This window comes from Vanderwaltozyma polyspora, genomic scaffold (genome assembly GCF_000150035.1).
Source record: "Vanderwaltozyma polyspora DSM 70294 KpolScaffold1025 genomic scaffold, whole genome shotgun sequence".
NCBI classification, from domain to species: domain Eukaryota; kingdom Fungi; phylum Ascomycota; class Saccharomycetes; order Saccharomycetales; family Saccharomycetaceae; genus Vanderwaltozyma; species Vanderwaltozyma polyspora.
Window position 1 is genome coordinate 21443 of NW_001834662.1, and position 19841 is coordinate 41283.

The 19841-nt window shown below is 31.9% G+C and overlaps 7 protein-coding genes and 1 non-coding gene across 8 annotated transcripts; 5 read left to right on the forward strand and 3 right to left on the reverse strand.

Annotated features, from left to right (window-relative positions):
* Nucleotides 1–110: 110 nt before the first annotated feature.
* On the reverse strand, nt 111–1022 carry DPI35 (Dpi35p; the record flags this gene model as incomplete). The annotated part of the gene is made up of 1 exon (XM_001644896.1): nt 111–1022. The coding sequence occupies one exon, from the start codon at nt 1020–1022 to the stop codon at nt 111–113; it is 912 nt and encodes a 303-aa protein (XP_001644946.1).
* A 232-nt stretch (nt 1023–1254) lies between these two features.
* On the forward strand, nt 1255–3156 carry MLH2 (mismatch repair protein MLH2; the record flags this gene model as incomplete). The annotated part of the gene is made up of 1 exon (XM_001644897.1): nt 1255–3156. The coding sequence occupies one exon, from the start codon at nt 1255–1257 to the stop codon at nt 3154–3156; it is 1902 nt and encodes a 633-aa protein (XP_001644947.1).
* Nucleotides 3157–3288: 132 nt separating this feature from the next.
* On the reverse strand, nt 3289–7299 carry POM152 (Pom152p; the record flags this gene model as incomplete). The annotated part of the gene is made up of 1 exon (XM_001644898.1): nt 3289–7299. One exon carries the CDS (start codon nt 7297–7299, stop codon nt 3289–3291), a length of 4011 nt encoding a protein of 1336 aa, XP_001644948.1.
* A 1036-nt stretch (nt 7300–8335) lies between these two features.
* DLT1 (Dlt1p) lies at nt 8336–9382 on the forward strand (the record flags this gene model as incomplete). The annotated part of the gene is made up of 1 exon (XM_001644899.1): nt 8336–9382. The coding sequence occupies one exon, from the start codon at nt 8336–8338 to the stop codon at nt 9380–9382; it is 1047 nt and encodes a 348-aa protein (XP_001644949.1).
* Nucleotides 9383–10036: 654 nt separating this feature from the next.
* On the reverse strand, nt 10037–13341 carry STO1 (Sto1p; the record flags this gene model as incomplete). The annotated part of the gene is made up of 2 exons (XM_001644900.1): nt 10037–12639; nt 13317–13341. The coding sequence occupies 2 exons, from the start codon at nt 13339–13341 to the stop codon at nt 10037–10039; spliced, it is 2628 nt and encodes an 875-aa protein (XP_001644950.1).
* A 640-nt stretch (nt 13342–13981) lies between these two features.
* Nucleotides 13982–14416, forward strand: Kpol_1025p12 (uncharacterized protein; the record flags this gene model as incomplete). The annotated part of the gene is made up of 1 exon (XM_001644901.1): nt 13982–14416. One exon carries the CDS (start codon nt 13982–13984, stop codon nt 14414–14416), a length of 435 nt encoding a protein of 144 aa, XP_001644951.1.
* A 1386-nt stretch (nt 14417–15802) lies between these two features.
* Kpol_1025trna2 lies at nt 15803–15915 on the forward strand. The gene is made up of 2 exons: nt 15803–15841; nt 15871–15915. It is a non-coding gene; the product is annotated as a tRNA-Leu (tRNA).
* A 665-nt stretch (nt 15916–16580) lies between these two features.
* ASI1 (putative ubiquitin-protein ligase ASI1) lies at nt 16581–18635 on the forward strand (the record flags this gene model as incomplete). The annotated part of the gene is made up of 1 exon (XM_001644902.1): nt 16581–18635. The coding sequence occupies one exon, from the start codon at nt 16581–16583 to the stop codon at nt 18633–18635; it is 2055 nt and encodes a 684-aa protein (XP_001644952.1).
* Nucleotides 18636–19841: the final 1206 nt, after the last annotated feature.

Consider the following 19841-nt stretch of genomic DNA (forward strand, 5'->3'; position numbering starts at 1 on the left):
AGAATGTCACTATAAAGTATGCTCTCTGGAATCCTTTTACTTTGCAACTTTAGTTAAATATGCAAACTAGGTAGGATTGTGATGTAATTCATAAAGCTCATTATTGAAGTCTATTTACCAAAAAGGAATTCACGTAAAACATTTAAGTTTGAAACAACATGAGAGTGATCAGAAAGTTGAATCATATGGTTATTTGCTAAACTATATTCCAGAATCTTTTCGTGGTTAGCATTCACCTTGTCAATAGAAAGCTGGCTTTCATTTCTTTTGCCGCCATTTACAATATTTGAAATATAGCTGTATTTATCTGTTCTATCTATAAGTACACCATTCCACCCCGCTTTTTCTGAACCTTCCATGTCATTGATAACTTCATCACCAATATGCCAACAATGTTTCTTAAGTTCTTGTACACCTCCCAAGTCAGTACATAGATTTGGATTCTTTTTGACAATCTGCTCCAAAACATGGTCAAAAAAATCCGAACCTGGCTTAAAAAGATCAGTATCATAAGATAAGTAAATATTATCCTCAAAATACTCATCTAACTTTAAATTTTTCAATAACTCATATACCAAAGGATCGGTATTGCTAATAATTGCAACAACTATATCAGGTCTACCCTTTTTCACCAGATCTAGAAACTCTAAAGCATCTTGGAACACCCTATATGCCTGTGTCCCATCAAATCTTTTTAGAATATCGTTCACCATAGCCTCAGGTACTTGGATTGGATTAAATACCTCATGTATTAAAATACTCCACCACTCACGAGCTGAAATTCCAGTATACTTACCATAATTTGGATGTGTTTCACGTAGTTTCTTGAATATTGGTGGGAAAGCATCAGTTAGCTTTTTAGGATCTTGTTTAATTCCATACTTTTCACCTATAATACAATATTGTTCAAATACAGGCAATGTAGTAGCATATAAAGTATTGTAAGCATCGAAAGTAATAATTTTAGGTAAAAAATCAATTTTAACCCTAGAACCACGCAATAAGGTTCTTGGAAATACCATTATCAACCAGAATCAAACCCGTAAGCTCTTGTGTGTATCGTGTAACTGATAAACAAATAGTTTTATAATTGTTCAAATAATCACATTGCCCATATATAACTAAGACTCATTTTAAAAGTAACAATATTTTAAAATTTAAAAGAAATATTGATGTAAAAACATAGCACATATCAAACCATTGGCGATAAAATCATCAAACCAAATATAAGAGAAACAGTGGGCAAATGAGGGAATGACAATCCAAATACTTAATAAGGATGATCAGTCTAAGATAGTTGCTACATCATATGTGATTAGCCCTTTCACTGCTATTAAAGAGATAATAGATAACAGCATTGATGCTGGTGCTCATAACATTCGAATTGAAATTGATTCGAAGACAGGAGGTTGTGAATATATATCGGTTAAGGATGATGGTTGTGGTATTGATGCTGCTGACATTCCTTTAGTTTGTATTCGTGGCTCTACCTCTAAGATAACTCAATTTTCTGAGATTCAAACAGCTAAAACTTTAGGCTTTAGAGGAAATGCCTTAAACTCCATTTCTAATATTATGGGTTCCAAGGGTTCTCTGGAGTTTCAATCAAAAACTTCTGGAGATATAATAGGCCAAAGATGGCTTGTAGATAAAAATGGTGTTGTTAAAGATGAAAAAGTTTCTAAGATCAATTGTGCAATTGGAACTACCGTTATCATAAGAAAACTACTTGCAAGCCTCCATGTCAGGTATATTGAATACTCGAAGCATTCAAAAACTACAATTGATGATGTTAAAACTCTATTACACCATTATTCTACTATTTTTGATGAAATAAGGTTCCAATTTTTCATGGTGTCTTTGAATAGAGATGGGTCAGTACTCGAAAGAAGATTGCAAGTTACTACCGAACCAGGAATCAGCAATTGTAGAAAAATATTGAAATTAATTGGAATAAAGGCAATTAATAAGGATATATTGATTGTAAAAGAAAATGTCAGACTAAATAATGATATTTCAGTCAATCTAATCTTACCAAATCCTGAGTGTGCCAATGAAATCCTTCTAAGTAAGAAGAAATGCAAATTTCTTACCGTAAATAATAGAATAATGTCACTGAAATTATCGTTCGGAAAAGATTTAACAAAAGCATTGAATTCAGCTTATAAAGATTCTAACTATACACTGCCAAAATGTTGGCTTGTAAGTTTTACCATAGATCCAAATGTTATTGATATAAATATTGAACCTGAAAAAAATGATATTCTATTAAGACAATCAGGGATGATAATAGATGAATTAAAAATTTTAATTAAATCTTTTATAGAGGAATGGGCTGCCAGCGGAGAAGATACAGCCGTGCTTTCAAGAGCCAGTAATACAACTTTAACTAATAGAGAGAAAACATTTGACAATAATAAACTGATTGAAATTATCGTTACTGATGCTGACCCAGTTAATCTACTTACCGATCAGAGAGAATCTGAACGGTTAGACAAAAAGCCTGACCTAACCAATGATACTGTCGCAGCCTATTCAAAGCACAAGATAAGTGCTTCTAAGGTAGAACATAAGGCCAATACAGAAGACAAAAGTTTATGTAACAGCGAAGATAAATTACAAAACTTAGATCAAAATAAGAATGCAGATTTAATTACTAAAGATAAAACTTTTCAAGAAAATGATGTACCCAATAATGCATTTAAGTCAATAAACAAGTTATCAAACGATTCTTGTACGAAGTCAAATACTAGAATAATTGATAATAATTCTAAAGCATATATAAATACAAATAGTACAAATAGTGCAGTTGGATTGAATTATCCAAGTACAACCAAAAATAGCAATCTGAAAGAGAGATTTAATAATCTCAATCAGATATCATCTGTTGCTAGTACAGTAAATAAGAAGGTAACAAAAAAATTATCGATGTTTTCAGAATATACAAATAGTTATGTGATGCCATATCAATTTCATAAATCAAGTACCATTTACAAAGGATACAAGAATGAGATCATGTGGTTGATGAGGAATAAAAATGTCAACGAATACTTAAAGGAACTACTAGATGAAACAACCAAAAGATTAAAAATAAAACAAGGAATACTTGAAAAATCAGGCAACGGATGGTATATTTACACAGAAGAAAAATTGTAAAAAATAAATTAATGAAAATTATTACTTTATAATATTGAAATAGTATATGAAATTTAATTTTATTTATAACTTTTCTCTATGTATTAGAGAATAATATGCAACGGTAATGATTACAAAGATAACTAAAGTTAACTACTGAAAAAATGCATCATTCTTGGCAAAACAGTATGCGTCAGAAATCTCTATAGCTTCATAAGTACCTTGTAGACTTGTCTTCACTCTATATTCGTAACCATAAATATCTGTAACTTTATGCGTTTCAATAATATGCGGACTACCTGCCTTTTGAGCGTTTGGACTTTCTTCTGTTCTTACGTAAGTCAATGAAAAAGGAGGTGTACCCTCAAAAGAAAATACTACTTCAGCTTGATCACCTTCATGGATATCTTCAATTAAATACTTACCTTGTGAAACAGTGACAGAAGGAATAGGATGAATTACCAAAGATAGCTTTTCATACTCATTCAGCATACTAGGCATTGTGAAATTAACCTGACATTGAGATGAGGCATCAGCAATTGAATTAACAGAGATGATACCTGGTTCAGAAGCCAACCGGATAAATTGCGTAGAGTGCTCTGTAGCCTTTAAATGCATTTCATTAAATTGATATTTAATTGTGAATGGCGCAGATCCTGTTAATTGATATGAAACATAATCACCAACACAATAAGAGGCAGATGGGTCCAACAATTGTATTTTTGGAGCATCGGTGACAGAAATGATGATATGTTCATTTTCCGAAGCATGAAAGTAATTAGAACACCCATTAGAATCAACAACACTTTCTATTGTAATATCATGGGAACCAAGCTTCAAATCTTTATATAGATTTTCGTAAGGAAATGAATCCTTAGTTACATTTTTCAAAATAATCCTTTCTGTTCTACCAGTACTTTCGTGGTAAACATTAAATGTCACAACAAATGGTTCAGAGCCTTGCACTAACTGAAGAGAAATCTTCTCAAGTAAGTCATGTTGTTCTATATTAGAAATACAAGTCCTGTATGTTTTACCTAGTTCTGAAAATGAAACAACTGGAGTAGGGTTAACCAGCTGTTTGATTGTAATTTCTTTAGTTTGAATAAATGATTTATTCATATCACTTTCATTGTAATTGCTATCAGAGACACTCTTGATTGTAGCTACATATTCACCTGCAATATGCTCAGGGAATTTGATAGTAGCGTGTTTAGTAGTAACTTGCATAGATTTTTCAGTCACAATTCCATCTGGTGATAGTAAATCATATTTCAAATTGAATGGAGGAGAACCTGATAATAAGATATCTACCGATCCTTGAATACCCTGACAAACAGATTTTCCAAAAAATAGATTCTTTTTGGTCTTCTTAATATTACTTTGTTCTACCACTTTAAAAGCAGGTTTTTCCAAATATGATACTGATACAACATTTTCAGGATTAATAATGTCCCCTTTACAGCTAGAATCTGACATCGAAACCAACTTATACGTACCTTCCTTAAACAATTTTAAAACCGTCTTATAATTGGAATCAAAACGGCTCTCTAAAGTGCCTAAGGTTTTACCATTAGAATCAATGTGAACATACTTCACAAAGAATGGACCTTCACCAGATAATTTTAATGGGATTTCAGAAACAGATCCTTCTTTAATCTGAAATTTAGCTTGTTTTTCTCTTGTATTAATTGAGGCATATGGCGTATCTCTTCTTACCTTAATCTTTGCATCAGATTCTGTTAATGGAACTACGCAACCCGAAGCATCTTCAATAGTTGCTAACGATAGAATATAATCACCACCAGTGCTGAAAGCAGGAGTTTTAATATTATACTCGTTTGTTTCAATATCATCCACACTAAATGATTTTCTTTTATTTGAAGAAATATCGATAATATCATACTTTAGTTTAAATGGGGGTTCACCGATTAATTTGACAGATAATTCCGTGCTATCACCAAGACATAATGCCTTACTAAATGAGCTAGTCAAGCTTGCCCTTGGCTTAACCCTCATTGATGTCTTAAACATATACTCTGATTTGGGGCTCAATGAGATTGGATCTGTAAATAATTCGTTTGTCAAATTGTCAAATTCTATTTCATAATTTCCTTCTGTAGTAGGATTATAATTAAATTGGTATCTAGTACTTGGTGATTTATATCTCTTTCTGTCAAAAAGTTTCTTTACACCATTTTCATATTTATAAATCTTTGTAATAAAGTAAAATGGCGGGATACCTGAAAAAGTCAAATCGAAACTTAATCCAACTTGACCGACACATTTATCAAGAATTGGTGTACCTGAAACTTTTAGTTGGGGTAAAACTGGTTGCGAAATTAGCACATTTGACTTTCCTACAATAACACCAGCACAATAGTTCGATTTTACCGATTCTAATGTAAATGTACCTGGATACTCAGCTGGGAAATCATATGTTGAGGTATTTGTTGAAACTTCAAAATATTTCTTTTTACCATCTGTTGACAAAAAGGAAAACTTAGCGGAATATTGGTTAGACTCAGAAGTTGAACCTTTAACCGAATTTCTTTCTTCCTCAAAATGTAGAATAATAGATCTCTTTGTAGGGGACTTTGAATCAATTACTTCTTCCAAACTAGCCTTGGGAATTGAGTGAACATTAAAGTCATACGAACAGTGAAGAATTTTACTGGAATCATCTTCTAGTTTTGAAAAATCCATAACATTGCCTAAACCATCTATTAATTTGACCATGCTGTATCTATGAACACCATTGCTATTAATCATAGAGTCTAAATTAATCATCACATTCTGATTTTGGGCCCACGATAAATCTGCTAAATCGCTTACAGAAAATGAAGTTTTGGTATTAGAGTGTAAAGGAGATTCAAATAATTCTGGCTGTAAGTTAGAATCGTAGAAGTATTGTTCCTCACCATTAACAGATTTTGTGTAAGCAAGTTTCATTGGTGCTACACCTTGAACTTCGATTTGTACTTTATCATTGTCACCAATACATCTATCAGAAGCACCATATCCAGATATTTTTGCAACAGGACATTGTGGAACAATAATATGAGAATTAAATATTCTCAAGTTCAAACCATTTGAGTCAACAATTGATTTGATTTGGTAAAACCCAGTTCTTGGTAATGGTACTGAAAGATATTTAATTGAAGTTTTTGCTTCTTCCTTTAATACATCTGTTGATAATGGAATGCCAGCCATTCCTGCATAATCCTCTATATTTGTCATTAATTTCCAATCATTTTTTGTCAAATTCAACAATTCTCTTTCATTTGTAAATATGTCTCTATGTTCCAATTGAATAGAGTGAATTTCAGCAGTTGAGTTGATTCTAATAGGAACCTTAATGCTATTTATTTCGAATAGAGAGTTATCAACTGGGAAACAATAGGCACTATGGAATGGATTTAACATTGCTGTATTTTCTGGTAAAATTTTAATCGTTAAAGCACCTTTAAAATGGGCAGAAGAATCGAATAATGAGCGCTGGTTAACCGAAGTTCCTAAAACACTTAATTCCTTTGTATTTAATCTTTTCCACAGGGCTAAGATCGAAGAAATCAAAACAAAATCTGTGTGACTGGAAATACCGATTGTTATTAGCGACATCAGTACAATTTGTACTAGTATAACCCACGATTTGAAAACTAATTTTGGTATCTTAAAAGTTGATAGGACATAGAAAAATAATGAATCAATCAATAAATATTTACTAACAAATGTTGTTCTTTGGTTTACAAATACAAATCCTGATATTGGCAAACCTGATTTTAACAAAACCAAATCATAAAACTTATATAACTGAATAATGATGAAAACAATCAACGCCAAAGTACGTTGTTTTGCAGCTTCAACCACTTCGGTAGAAATCAAAGGTTGATTCAAATCAACACCTGATTTCCCAGATCTGGACTCAAATCTAGAATAACTCACCTTGCCTGTATAGGCACTGGAATCTCTCCCAACATCATTGCTGCCACGGCCAGATGCATACCCTCCACTCATGTCGGAGCTTGTACCATCATTAGCAGAACCTTGTCCACGTCGAGAAGTATTAGCAGATGTTCTATATTGTGAAAACTGTGAAGAACTCGTCCCAATCCAATGGTTGCCCCTAGGCGTCTTATCATACATATTGGAAATGTCTGGCATTGCTCCTACCACTATCACACCAATTAGCAACCTTGATTGACCGACTAAATCCCCAAATTAAACCAACAAATCAACCCATTTCATATATAGATATCTGGATAGTTTATAGTTATCTCTTATAGAAAGTATCTTAAAAGTTCAAATTGTTATTGGAAATTTTGGCCATACAAAATTTTTGCCTAGTCGTACCACGTGACGACAATAAGGTTCTCTTAAGCATCGCTGAGTTCACAATAAAATGACCCTATTTGGTGACCATATCTAATGCTAATCGAAGTGTTTTGCAATGATTAGTACAAGAGATATACTTCAATTGAGACCATAATGGCTTGAATCGATGGGTTATCTATTTTGCTAACAGAACCGATACTTTAATTGATGTTGCAAAGGTGACTTTGACTCAAATAGTTGCTCGGAAGATACTCGATTTTGCAATGGTTTGATGAACTCACCACTTCAACGTTGTGAAGACAAAAAAAATTGGAGGTAGCGGAAATCAATTACGTTGTGAATAATGCATCAATTTGTTACATTCTTTATTGGGATCAAAACCGATTGTATTCAGCCCCACTCACTGCTTATTTGAACCTTTTATTTTTGTTCAACCGCATCTCATCTCATCTCATCATTTCGAATCGGTTTAACAAAAGTGAAAAATTATGATGAAATCAAAGAATGAAAAGGAGTGGTAAATTTGAAAGATGGTTAAAAGTATTAAATGATTCCCTTATAAGAGACTAGACCGGTTCCAATCTAACTTTGTCTTGTTAGTGTTGATAATATTTCGTGGAATATTGGTTTTGGTTTCCCTAGCATTCAAATTGGACATTTTGTTTTGCTATTCTATTTGCTGTTTTATTTTCCTAACCATAGCAACTTCCTATATAAAAAGATAATAAGATAATAAGATAATAAAAGTTCATTCAAGGGAAAGTGAATTATAAATAGACAGCGTTGTTGGTTCAAGTTATACTGTTTTACTAAAAATTGCTATCTATTCTTCTAAGGTTATCTCTGGTGTTTATTTTAATGTCTAATGACTGGAATTTCTCTTTTATGGCTGTGGTCTAAAAGAGGGTTTATCTTTATATCATATGTGTTCTTAGTTTGTTTTGCTGCTGTTCTTCCTATAGATTCAATTGCACAAGCTTCTCAATCTTCAAACAATGCTTTAAATACGTTTATCGTGGTCGGTGCATTGGTGATCTTCGCCGTGGTTTGCATTATTTTAATTGTTGGTCGCTCATTGTATTTTAAGAGCTGTCTGCAAGATGTTCCAAGAAGGTATATACCTTCAACTGCAATTGACCTGCCGCACCGTGGCAGTAGAGAACTGGTTACTCAAGGTGTCGAGGCATCGAAACAGTTAAGTACAATGTTCATCAAACCAAAAGATCCGGTAATACATCCTGGTGTGGAGCCTCCAGAACGTTGTGATGATCCAAATATAGACAAAGTGTTCCCTGAATACCTGAATTATCATTCATGTATAAAAAATATCGCCGACAGGTTCAAGTACAAAGGTGTATTTATGAGTGTTGATAAGAATAAGCTCGATATAGACTCAACCTTCTCTGATATTGTCAGAGAGAAATATATTATCTCCAATGAAAATGTAGCTGTAAAGCAAAATGCAGAACGTCTGATAGAATTATACGAAGTATTAAGGTTTTCTGGCAACCCAATAACAAGGGAACAATTTGTTTATTTCGTGGAATTGTGTATCTATTTAGTAGAACATAGTTTGACTCACCACATAGAGGAGGATTTAACTAAGTTTCCGTCTAACACAATGTTTTCTATAGGTGAGTTTTCAACTGGATTACAAGCATCGAGAATACAGTCCAGGTATTCAGCAGCTCAGTCATTCGAGAATGATTTTGGTGAGAATCTTTTAAATGCACAATTATCAGAACTTTTACAAAATAAGTCAAGAATAGAAGAAGAGAGACTAGGAAGGCTGAGAAGACTTGCCGGTTCGATAAACGAGAGTGAGGATGAAGCAATATCTTCATCGATATCCAGGTGGAACACTTCGAGTGGTTCAATCACAAACAGTTACAGTACTGTTGTTCGTCATTAACATTATATTTAGCATTGAAGTAATATTTGTATCCTTGTTGATGCAACTCCCGTCACTTCAGATACCCAACATCATTTAACTTTACAATATTTATAAATTTTACATGAAGCATTTCCATAAACACTCTGTTTAAGGATAAAATAGAATCAAATTACTACAAGTTCAACATCTAATCTTGAGAATTCATTAGTATTTCTTGTATTGAGTATATAGCATTGGTCTGTGAGAATTCTACCTCCCCACTTGTCCTTTTTGGATAATACCATATCTAAAATATATTACACAATTATCCGTATTTACAAATGTGAATATTTGGCCTCTATTTATATGTCAAATACTTACATCCCCATAGAACTTTTCATGTCATCAAGACCGTTAGAAATTGGCAAGCCACCATAATTATTAATACTAAACCTGGCAAGTAGTATATTAGTCACTATATTAACCCATATGAGGCTGAATGATTATTAAAACAAATTTGGCTTCCAAAAATTGATGTCTATTTTTAAAATTTAAATACTATTCAGTTACAATATAAAATTGAATCTTATTTCCATTAATATTACGAAAAACAAAATGTTATGGTTGTTTAAGTTATTATTAAAGTATAAACAGCTTTTTGTATATGTATATAATGAAATTTAAAAAAAAATATTAAATTTCATTTGTTTCTGATACCCAAGAGATCAAAACATCTCTTGTAGGTTCATGTGGAATAGCCGCTGGTAAGCCAGTAGATAATTTTTCATTTAATAATCTGTATTCATCGGAGTATTTTCTTAATAAACTTTTACAGAATCCAACAGCTGTTTGATATTTCCATATCAAATCTAATTTAACTAGCTCTTGTTCGTCGTTAAAAATCGTGTCTTCAGTTATAATTGGGGCTACAACATTTTCAATCGCATTTACTCCCAATTTATTTATGGTATCATTGATTATTACACACAACTTTTCAAAGACAAATTCAAAATTTGCTGGGTTACCTGTAGTGATCAAAGGATCTTGAGATAGATTTCTGAAAATAGCTTCAATAACTGTTGAATCTACTAAACCATAGTTCCTGTTATCCTTTTCGAAGAAACAAAATTCAAAAATTGATTTTGAACTTATAATTTCTGCATATTTGAAGGCATCGGTAATTAAGAAACCAGTCTGTGAATTAGAATTCCAGAATCTAACAATAGCTTCAATGGCAGTGAATTGTTTGATATCATCTTCAATTTCCAATTTGTTAAAGATATGCTTAATGTCATCGGCTAAATCGTTAATATATTTATTAGCGTGAGATAAAGATCTACTACCAGAATGAGCTAAACATTGAACTATTATAGTGACGATGAATTTATCAAAATTTGTAAACATTGTACCATAATTTTCCTTAAATTCTTCAACAATAGATTCCAATTCTTCAATTTTTTTCTCTTCTCCATTCTTATGCATAAAGTCAATTAATCTACGAGTCAATTCAGCAAATGGTAATGAATCTTGTTTAAAATATAAATCATGTTTTTTAACATCTGATGGCTCAACTTTGAAATCATTGAAAAATGATTGATAATATTGTACTAGTTCATCATGGCTGATGTAAGAACTGTCTAAATATTGTTTAAATTCCTCTGGTAAACTTTCTTCAACATCTAGCGTATTTGAAGTTAGTCTTAATTCTTTACGAATTAAATTTTTAGCGAATGACATCTTTGGAGAATAAAACAATTTACCAAATTTGATAGAGTCATTTTCCCATTCATTCCACTTCCAAGAGAAACTAAAGTTACTCATTTGGATTGAAAACCAATCTAAATATCTTGATCTTAATTCGAAATCGATATTATCTAGATTGTTGTAAAAAAATCTAAAAGCTCTACCAAATACTGGAGCAATAGCCTTTGGAGAGTTTTGACAAATTTCAACCAATAAAGTATAAAAATAAGCAAAAGGTTGTGAAACTGTTGGCAATTTAAACATTAAACTTAAAATGGTTTCAATTGCGATATCTTCCAATTTATAAGTTGAAGTTAAAGGATCTTCTTCGAACTTATCAACCAATTGAGCAATTGGGATACCAGGTTCAGCAAAGATACCATTTTTGAAAAACAAATCCAATGTAACGACTTGTCTTGCAACTTCTTTTCTGTTAAATTCCATACTTTGAACGATATCTATTATAATATCATTAAATAATTGACCTGCAAAAGTTGTTATTGGTAAAACAGTTTCGAATTCACCGACTGAATTTGGTAAATAAACATGGAAATCATATCTTGGAGTTTTCCACATACCATCCACTGAACCAAAACCTCTATCTAAGCCCATAAAAGGAGTAACCTGTTCAATAGTAGGTAATATTAAAGGATCGTTAAAACCATGTTCATTAGTATCAGCATTACCATCGCTATCATCATTATTATCAATTTTTTCAGGTAATAAATGTGGCCAATTTATAAATAATTGATTTAATTGTTCCATATCATTTGATAAAGATTTTTTAACATTGTTTAACACGATTTGAACTAATTCTATTGGTTCGTATGGAGCAAAAGATTTAGTATATTCATTTAACAAATCGATTTTAATAATTTTTAAATTATAAGAACTTTCGACCATTATAATGAATTCTTCAACTTTATTTTTCAACAATTCGTTTGATCTATTAAAATAAAACAAATAAGGGATATTCATCAAAGTATTAGTATAAATTGCTTCACTTAATGGATTCCTTTTAGATGGATCAATATTATTTAATTCGATGCTAAAATCAATCAAAGATTTATAAATATTAATCAAATCATCTATAATTAATATTGGTGACATCAAAGATAAGAATCTTAGAATCAATTTAACTCTATTCCATGGTCCAGTTTCATTTGAAGTCACATTAAAGTTTTCATTATAACTTTCATTGCACCATTTTTGTAATTCATTATAGAAAAAATTTACAATACTTTTACCTGCAATTGGATTTTTATTATTAACAACCAATGTTAATAAAGCTATCGCAGGTTGTTTTTGTGGTTGTTCCATTACAATTGAATTGAAAGTATTCAATAAGGCAGTATTAAAATATTCTTCATGCCCGTATTCATTAATGATGGCTTCACTCAAGAATTGGATATCCTCATCGAAGGATTTAATGGATTCCCCAATAGTTCTAATATCGGGCATCATTTCTTTACATAGTTGGACCACAGGAGGGACTCTTTGTCTCTTCTGCATACGTGGTCTAAAATCACGATAGCCATCATCATCATCGAAGTCTGCCTTTAAAATCATAATTAAGTTAGTAAAATGATTAAATTTTCTGGAAGGGGAAGATGTGTCTATGCGTCTGTGTGTGTTTGTCTGTTTCTGCGATTTCTTTTCAAACAGCAAAGGAGTGTTAAAGAAATACAGAACAAATACAATAACAAATACAAAAACAAAAACAAAAGAAAAAGTATATAGAAAGGCTATTTATAAAACAAAATAAAACAGAGACAATTCTTAAAATTATCGGATATGATAGATGTAATGGCTTTATATATTCTTTTTGAAGCAAAATGAAACCCAAAAGATAATATATATAGTCGTCACTAGTGAAATCTTTGCACATATACGTACAAGGACTGCACAGTAATTTAGAAACCCAAATGTGACAATTGCAAAATATCCCAGAATCATTATGGTTTAAATACATTATTTTTTTTGGTTTTTTGGTTTCAATTACAAAATGTCAGTTGTTGGTTGTAATTTATCTTCATCTGATTCTTAAAATATATAATGCCACAAAAATATATATATCATATCTGCCACAAAAAAAAAATTCAAAAAAAGCATTACACTAGGTATACGCTTCCCCGCATTGGACTGGGCTGGACTTGATTGATTTAGAATTGAATGTCTCCCTTTATGTTGCAATAACCATAGCCTTCATTAGAAGTTGAAATAAACATACCGCCTCTTCTTTTTCTAGCAAACATTGTGTTCAGAAAGGTATTATTAGCTCAGTGAGTCTTAGAGATGTCTGTCTTGAACACTCAAAGTAACAATGGACAGAAACTGAACCAACTAGTCCCTTTATAGATGCGTAAACGTTTGTTGATATGAGTAAATATACCAATGTCCTTTAGCCTTTTGTTGTTTAGTTTAGTTTAGTTTAGTTTAGATTAGTTTTTCGAATTCGAATTCGAATTTAATTTCGATATCGATATCAAAATTTTTAATTTTTTTTTTTCCATAGTGAGAGAAAGTATAAGTCACATGATCAATTTGTGAATCCGGTTTGAACAATTTACTTTGGTATTTGTTGTGTAGTAACCACCACCACTAGCAGCACAGCATAGCACACGGCACCACTACAATTACCGAATTAAAGACCTTAACTTATTTGTCCTGTCTGATACATAAAATGATCCATATGAAGAAATATCGAAATTGAATTGGCTGCAAACTTGTGAGAACAGAAACTTATATAAAGAAGCCAACCAAGACAAGGGTTGAATATGATAAAATGTATATTCGAATGCAAGTTTTAGATATATAGATTTTAAAAAGATGTAATCTTGTTTGTATATAAAGAAGAGATAATATTAATAAGAAAGAGAGGGAGATAAAGAAAAAATGAGAATAACTGACACATTCCTTTTTTCAACGTATTTGGCATTAACTCTTGCCGCAAGTGATTATTCTGTGACGATTGAACAATGCCTGAATACTGAACACGACGATTATATCTACCCAGCCATTATCTGGTACTACTATGCTCAGTACGGGCCTACCCTTAATCAGGCGACATATTATCCGCTATGGCAGTTGTATGAAATTGGTGAAGTGGATAAGTCTTTAAAGCAGTGGTACGACATGTACCCATACGATGAAGGTGAAGACTACAGCATCCAACTAGATCGAGACATATCACGAGCCCTAGATGAAGACGTTAAGAGACTGGAATGTTCCTTGTTAGTATTGGAAGCCAAAGGTGCAGAAAAGACTTATCTGTATGGTAGACTAGCAAGGAAATACAACGACTGGCTTAATGATGGGACGGAGGAATAGAGAAAAAGCTATTCTGAGCAATGTTCAGGGTGTAATTAACTTCTGCTTAAAATATATCGATCATTGTTAGACTAAAGCCGGTCCCTTTTAATAAATTCATAACCACACCAGATAAAGGATGGCAAGAAGAAGAACACCTTAGTATCAAGTAGTTAAAGTCAGACCTCTTCAATCTTCCACTATTACTCATACCCCATAAAGATGGACTCTACCGACTAACTAAGGATGCATCAATCAAAAGATATGAGGGAGTGTAAGAAGAAATAGACATCAACCAGAGTTAACAAATGGAAAAAGGCGCCTAATTTTATTGAGAAGTTTACCATAGACCAAGCTACTCTTATTTTCGGAAAAGACACTCAACTAGATCCACAACCTAAAATATTCCTACCCCGAATATGAATCAAATCAGCATTAAATGCTGACATTGGTCATGGAAGGTTTTAATATAAAGCCATATTATCATGGATCAGGAGCGTTTTTTCAAATGAAAACTTTTAAACATACAAGAAAGAGGTGTATATCATTATATAATAGGTGATTATTATTCAGATGTATAAGTAATATCTGATTTATTCATTTTGATTATTTTATTCAAGATGTTTTTTGATATAATATTTATATTTATTTCTCCATAGTGTTATATGAAGGTAACTAAATAAATATATATTAATATTTTAAACAAATACCAGACCATTTCCTAATATTATTAATAATCTTTGCTTTGAATAGGCTTCGGACAATAAATAACATTTATAGGGTCATAAGAATATTCTAGAATCTTATAGATTTATATTCTATCTCTTGGGTCAAATCGGTAAACTTAGATCTAATGATACTTGGGCAATAAATAAATATGTATTGATCGGCCTCTTAATAATGCTTTTAATTATTACTTAGTTGTATGTTTAATTCGTTTTACGTTAGAATGAAGGCTGTTAGGCGTTTATTCTCTAGGATCTTAAGGGTTGAGATCTGTAAGCTAAAGTAAATATACTTGTTAATAATAATGTAATTGTATATCCTTTTGTTGTACAAAGTAAGATACTAAATAATATACAATAATATACAATAGTCTCTTTAAATACCAATGTTAATAGTATGGAAGCAACAACCTTGTAATGACACACATGTCTTTACATGTCTTTACTGTCAAGGTTCGTACAAAGTAACCTCGAAGTAGTCTCGAAATAATACAAATATCATTCTTCACCTGATATGAATAATCTGGGAACCCATCGATGTAATTCATACATTTTAGGTTACAACAAATTTCCCTCGTGTCTCATCTTCCTTATTGTGACACTAATTATCTTATAACCCGGACATGTTGTATTATCACAATTATTCACGAACTAGTTTTTAAAAATATTCAACAAATAAAGCGGTTGTTTGGCCGAGCGGTCTAAGGCGCCTGATTCAAGTATTAGATTACTTAACTACTAAGTAGGAATACTCAGGTATCGTAAGATGCAAGAGTTCGAATCTTTTAGCAACCATTATTTTTAATATTTTTTTTTCTGTTTTGAACATATACATACATACATACATCCGTATATATTTATATTATCCCAGTACTAACTAACGAGCTGGCAAAAAGGTTTATTTGGAATTTTCCCTTTTTTTATGTTTTCTTCTTGGAATGTTCTCTTTTCTGTTCTCGGAGAAACCCTTCCTTTACAATACTTTACTAGTAGACCTTATACCTCTCTACCCATTATCAGATTATACTACTATCCTTTATCAACCAAAAGAAGGGGAACAACTATTTCTAGTATGTTACCAGTTACCTTCCCCATCTTTATTTGACCAATGAACTATATATTTATTTGGTTTTAAATTTCGATCCATATCTCATTAAATTACCTTAGATTAATATCAACTAAATAGAAATTAAATTCGAATCCTATATTTTGGAAATTATTCCATATTACATATTGTTAAGGAACAAGAAGAAAAACAGGCTTCGTTTAGAGAAATTGTTATTTTTTGATATAATTTGACTGTCTGTTTATTATTTTTCATATACATATATTTATATACACACTTATTGATTCCCATCCTCATACTTATTCCCATATTCATAGTCATATTCATTCATATTAATACTTGTATACTGATTCAGGTGTTACTCTTTGTGGTTTAAAAGAACAAAGTATACAAGATGTCAAATTCATCTATGGAAAATGCCCTAGATGGTTTGAACTATTTAAAACAAACTGATCAATTTCTAATTACAAATAACTCTACTCTGGCTACAATTTTAAACTTCCCCTATAGAATTGGTTTATCATTCTCAGATGCAACTAAATTACAATATAGACAGGCTCTAGAGGCAGAAAACGTTTATCCAGGTTTCGAAACTTTTATGAATATTGTAGGTTATTTTTTCAGTAATTATGCAGTTGCTTGTTTCATTACTGCCCTTTTATTAAATAGATTCGTAATGATGTCTTCGTTAAGGACAAATACTCCACCAACAAGTTTACCAAAATGGTCAAATATTCTATTGCATTTCTCTGCTATTTTACCTTTGGTGTTCATGATACTCACTGGATTCTGCCAAACAAACTCTTCAAATCTATTACCTGTACTGGAATTTAGGTTTTTCTTATCAAGATGTTTTACCGTGTTTGCTTGGTCCCATTGTATCGAAACGTTTGTAGCAATTACAACAAATACAAAACCTTTGGAAGATTCAGATTATACAATCTTTGAACTATCAATCCAATTCTATCTAATGAGCAAAGGGAAAAATGATAACCCAATTCGTCTAGAGTATATTTCAGATATATTAATGGCTTTATTAGGAAGAATATTAATTCATGTTGTGGAAATATTCAGAATAAGAAACTTTAGATTGATGGGAAGTACCATCTTAAATATTGGTTATTTGAGTTATTTAGGTTACATCGTTAATCAATACGGGATTGGTACCATTCCTTTTACAACTTTTTTCAGACATTTCCCTAAAGTGTTCTCCATTTTCTTGGTTCTAATATCAGCTTTATGTTATGGATTAGCATGCTTGGTTAGAATTGATCCATTCGGAGGCAATACTAGAGACCCAGAAGAACTTCAATATTATACATTTATGAATAATTGGTGGGGCCATTTGAATTGTACCACAGAACAGGAATTTACAACAGTTATTGGAAAATTAGCTTTACTACTATGTAAAGGAACCGGTACAAACAATAATGGTGTACAAAAGGAATTCACTTCTTTAAATGTTCCTTTATCAATTCATCATTCCTATATGGTCAGCGGTTACAATAATGAAAATCATACCCTTTTGAGATCTGAACTTTTGAAACTAAAGCTAAGAGATAATCTAGAACCCGAAAATAATACTGTAAAAAGTTCATGGAAAAATAGAATATGGATAATATACGAATTGTTTGAAGCATTTTATCATTTTTTAAGATCTCCCAAAAAACAAAAAACTACTAAACAAGAATCTAATATCCATGTACCTAGCACAGTTGCAGCCAACTCTAATGATCTAAATCGATACATAACCTGCAGTAATTACGCCAAATTTTTATCAAAATCCGAATCTGTAAGTGATGACATTGCTGAATTATTGCTTTTACCAGAGGAAGACTTTTCTGCAGATTATATACCACCAGAGGATGAAGAAAACTGGGAAATTTTATCCCATGAGAAGTCTGAGAATAATCAAAACGATTTAACTGAATCTGAGATTGATGAAGAGGATCTAGAACTTATCAGCGATGATGATGATGATGATGAAGAAGACAACGATGTCGAAGAATTGGAAGAAGAAACTTTAAAAGATCAATTGATCAATTTAATTATCCCATATCCAACTTCAAGATCGAAAGATGAAATGAGCTGGGTCATTTCGATGTGGAATATGTTACGTTATCAGCTAAAAAACGAAAAAAGATTAACAAGATCAGAATATAGTAATTTAAACCCAGGAGAAGTATTAACTGAAGTTATGGCTGAGAATTCCACTTTGAACCACGCTACATCAAATAATGTCCATACCTCTAAGGACTCAAATAATGAAGATAATTTTGAATCTTTATGTGTCGTCTGCAAGACAAACGACAGAAACATCGTATTATGGCCTTGTAGGTGTTTTGCATTATGTGAAGATTGTAGAATATCTTTGAGCTTAAGAGGATTTAATTCATGCATCTGTTGCAGAAGTGACGTGCATGGTTATAGCAAATTGCATAGAGTATGAAAGAAATAAATACTTCTAATTATTTACCCATTTCTCCCATATGATCATATATAATATATATAGCCGGAATATATTGTTACTTAATGATTACGTGATTAATCAATCCATTCAGTCGTTTAAGCATTTAAAAATGATTGATATTAGACTACTGTTTATATAGCCCTCATTTAGTTACTATACATATCCGGGTAATACGGAAATATTCGGTACAGTTCAAAACAAGAAAATAAGAAAATTTTTTTTGGCAAAATCAAATTTTGGAAAACTATATAAAGGGCATCGACTTTAAAGAAGTGGTATTTGATTAAGTGTATTATATTTTTGTTTAACATTTTTCTTCTTTTGTTTTATGTTATACACAACCATGGACTCAATTCAAATTGAATATACGGTTGAGGGGAACTGTGATGCTTCTTGCTTTTGTGAGACCGTCACGCCTGTTTCTTGCTATTGTTGCTTAACTTAACCACTATTTATTTGATAATTCGGCGCTCGAGAGGCAGAGTTTCAAGGGATCTATGAATTTGTTTCAATATTATACTTCTCCCCCAGTTTTCGGATTGGGGTTTGAGTCGTTTTTATTGATTTACTCGCAAGGGTAGAATTCTTGATCGTTGCCATTACATATATGGATGAGACAGAAGTAGCCCCGTCGATGAGTACCTAGATAGAGTAGGGTGCACGACTTTGAACTCTTCACTTTCGAGTGAAATGAGTTTCGTCGTCTTTGTTGTCATTCTACAGCGGGATATTCCTAAAACTGTGTAGATCCTAGTTGGTCATTTACACTGTGGTAAAACAAACTGCTACATTTTTTCTTCACATTAAAAAATTTTATGGAACTGTTACCCGTGCAATACCTTAAAGAATTTTTTATCTACCCAATAATCCACATTGAAAAAAAAGGTTATTTTTTGGAATAAAGGGAACCGTTCCAAAAAGGGATTGATTTTTGGAGCCTAAAAATACTGGAACTTATTGATAAAAAAATTCTAATGAGAATACAAATTGTTCCACGCAAATATAAAAGTCGCGGCGTAACACTTATCAAAAGAACCGGGGGATAGATTACCACATAAGTCTTAAATTTGGAAGGAAATCCGAAAGAAACATTTGTCCCTCTTCTTCTAAAGGAGGATCACATAATAACACTTTGAGGGAATAAAAAAAGGATATTTTTGTTCCGCGAAGGGTTCCACATCCCGG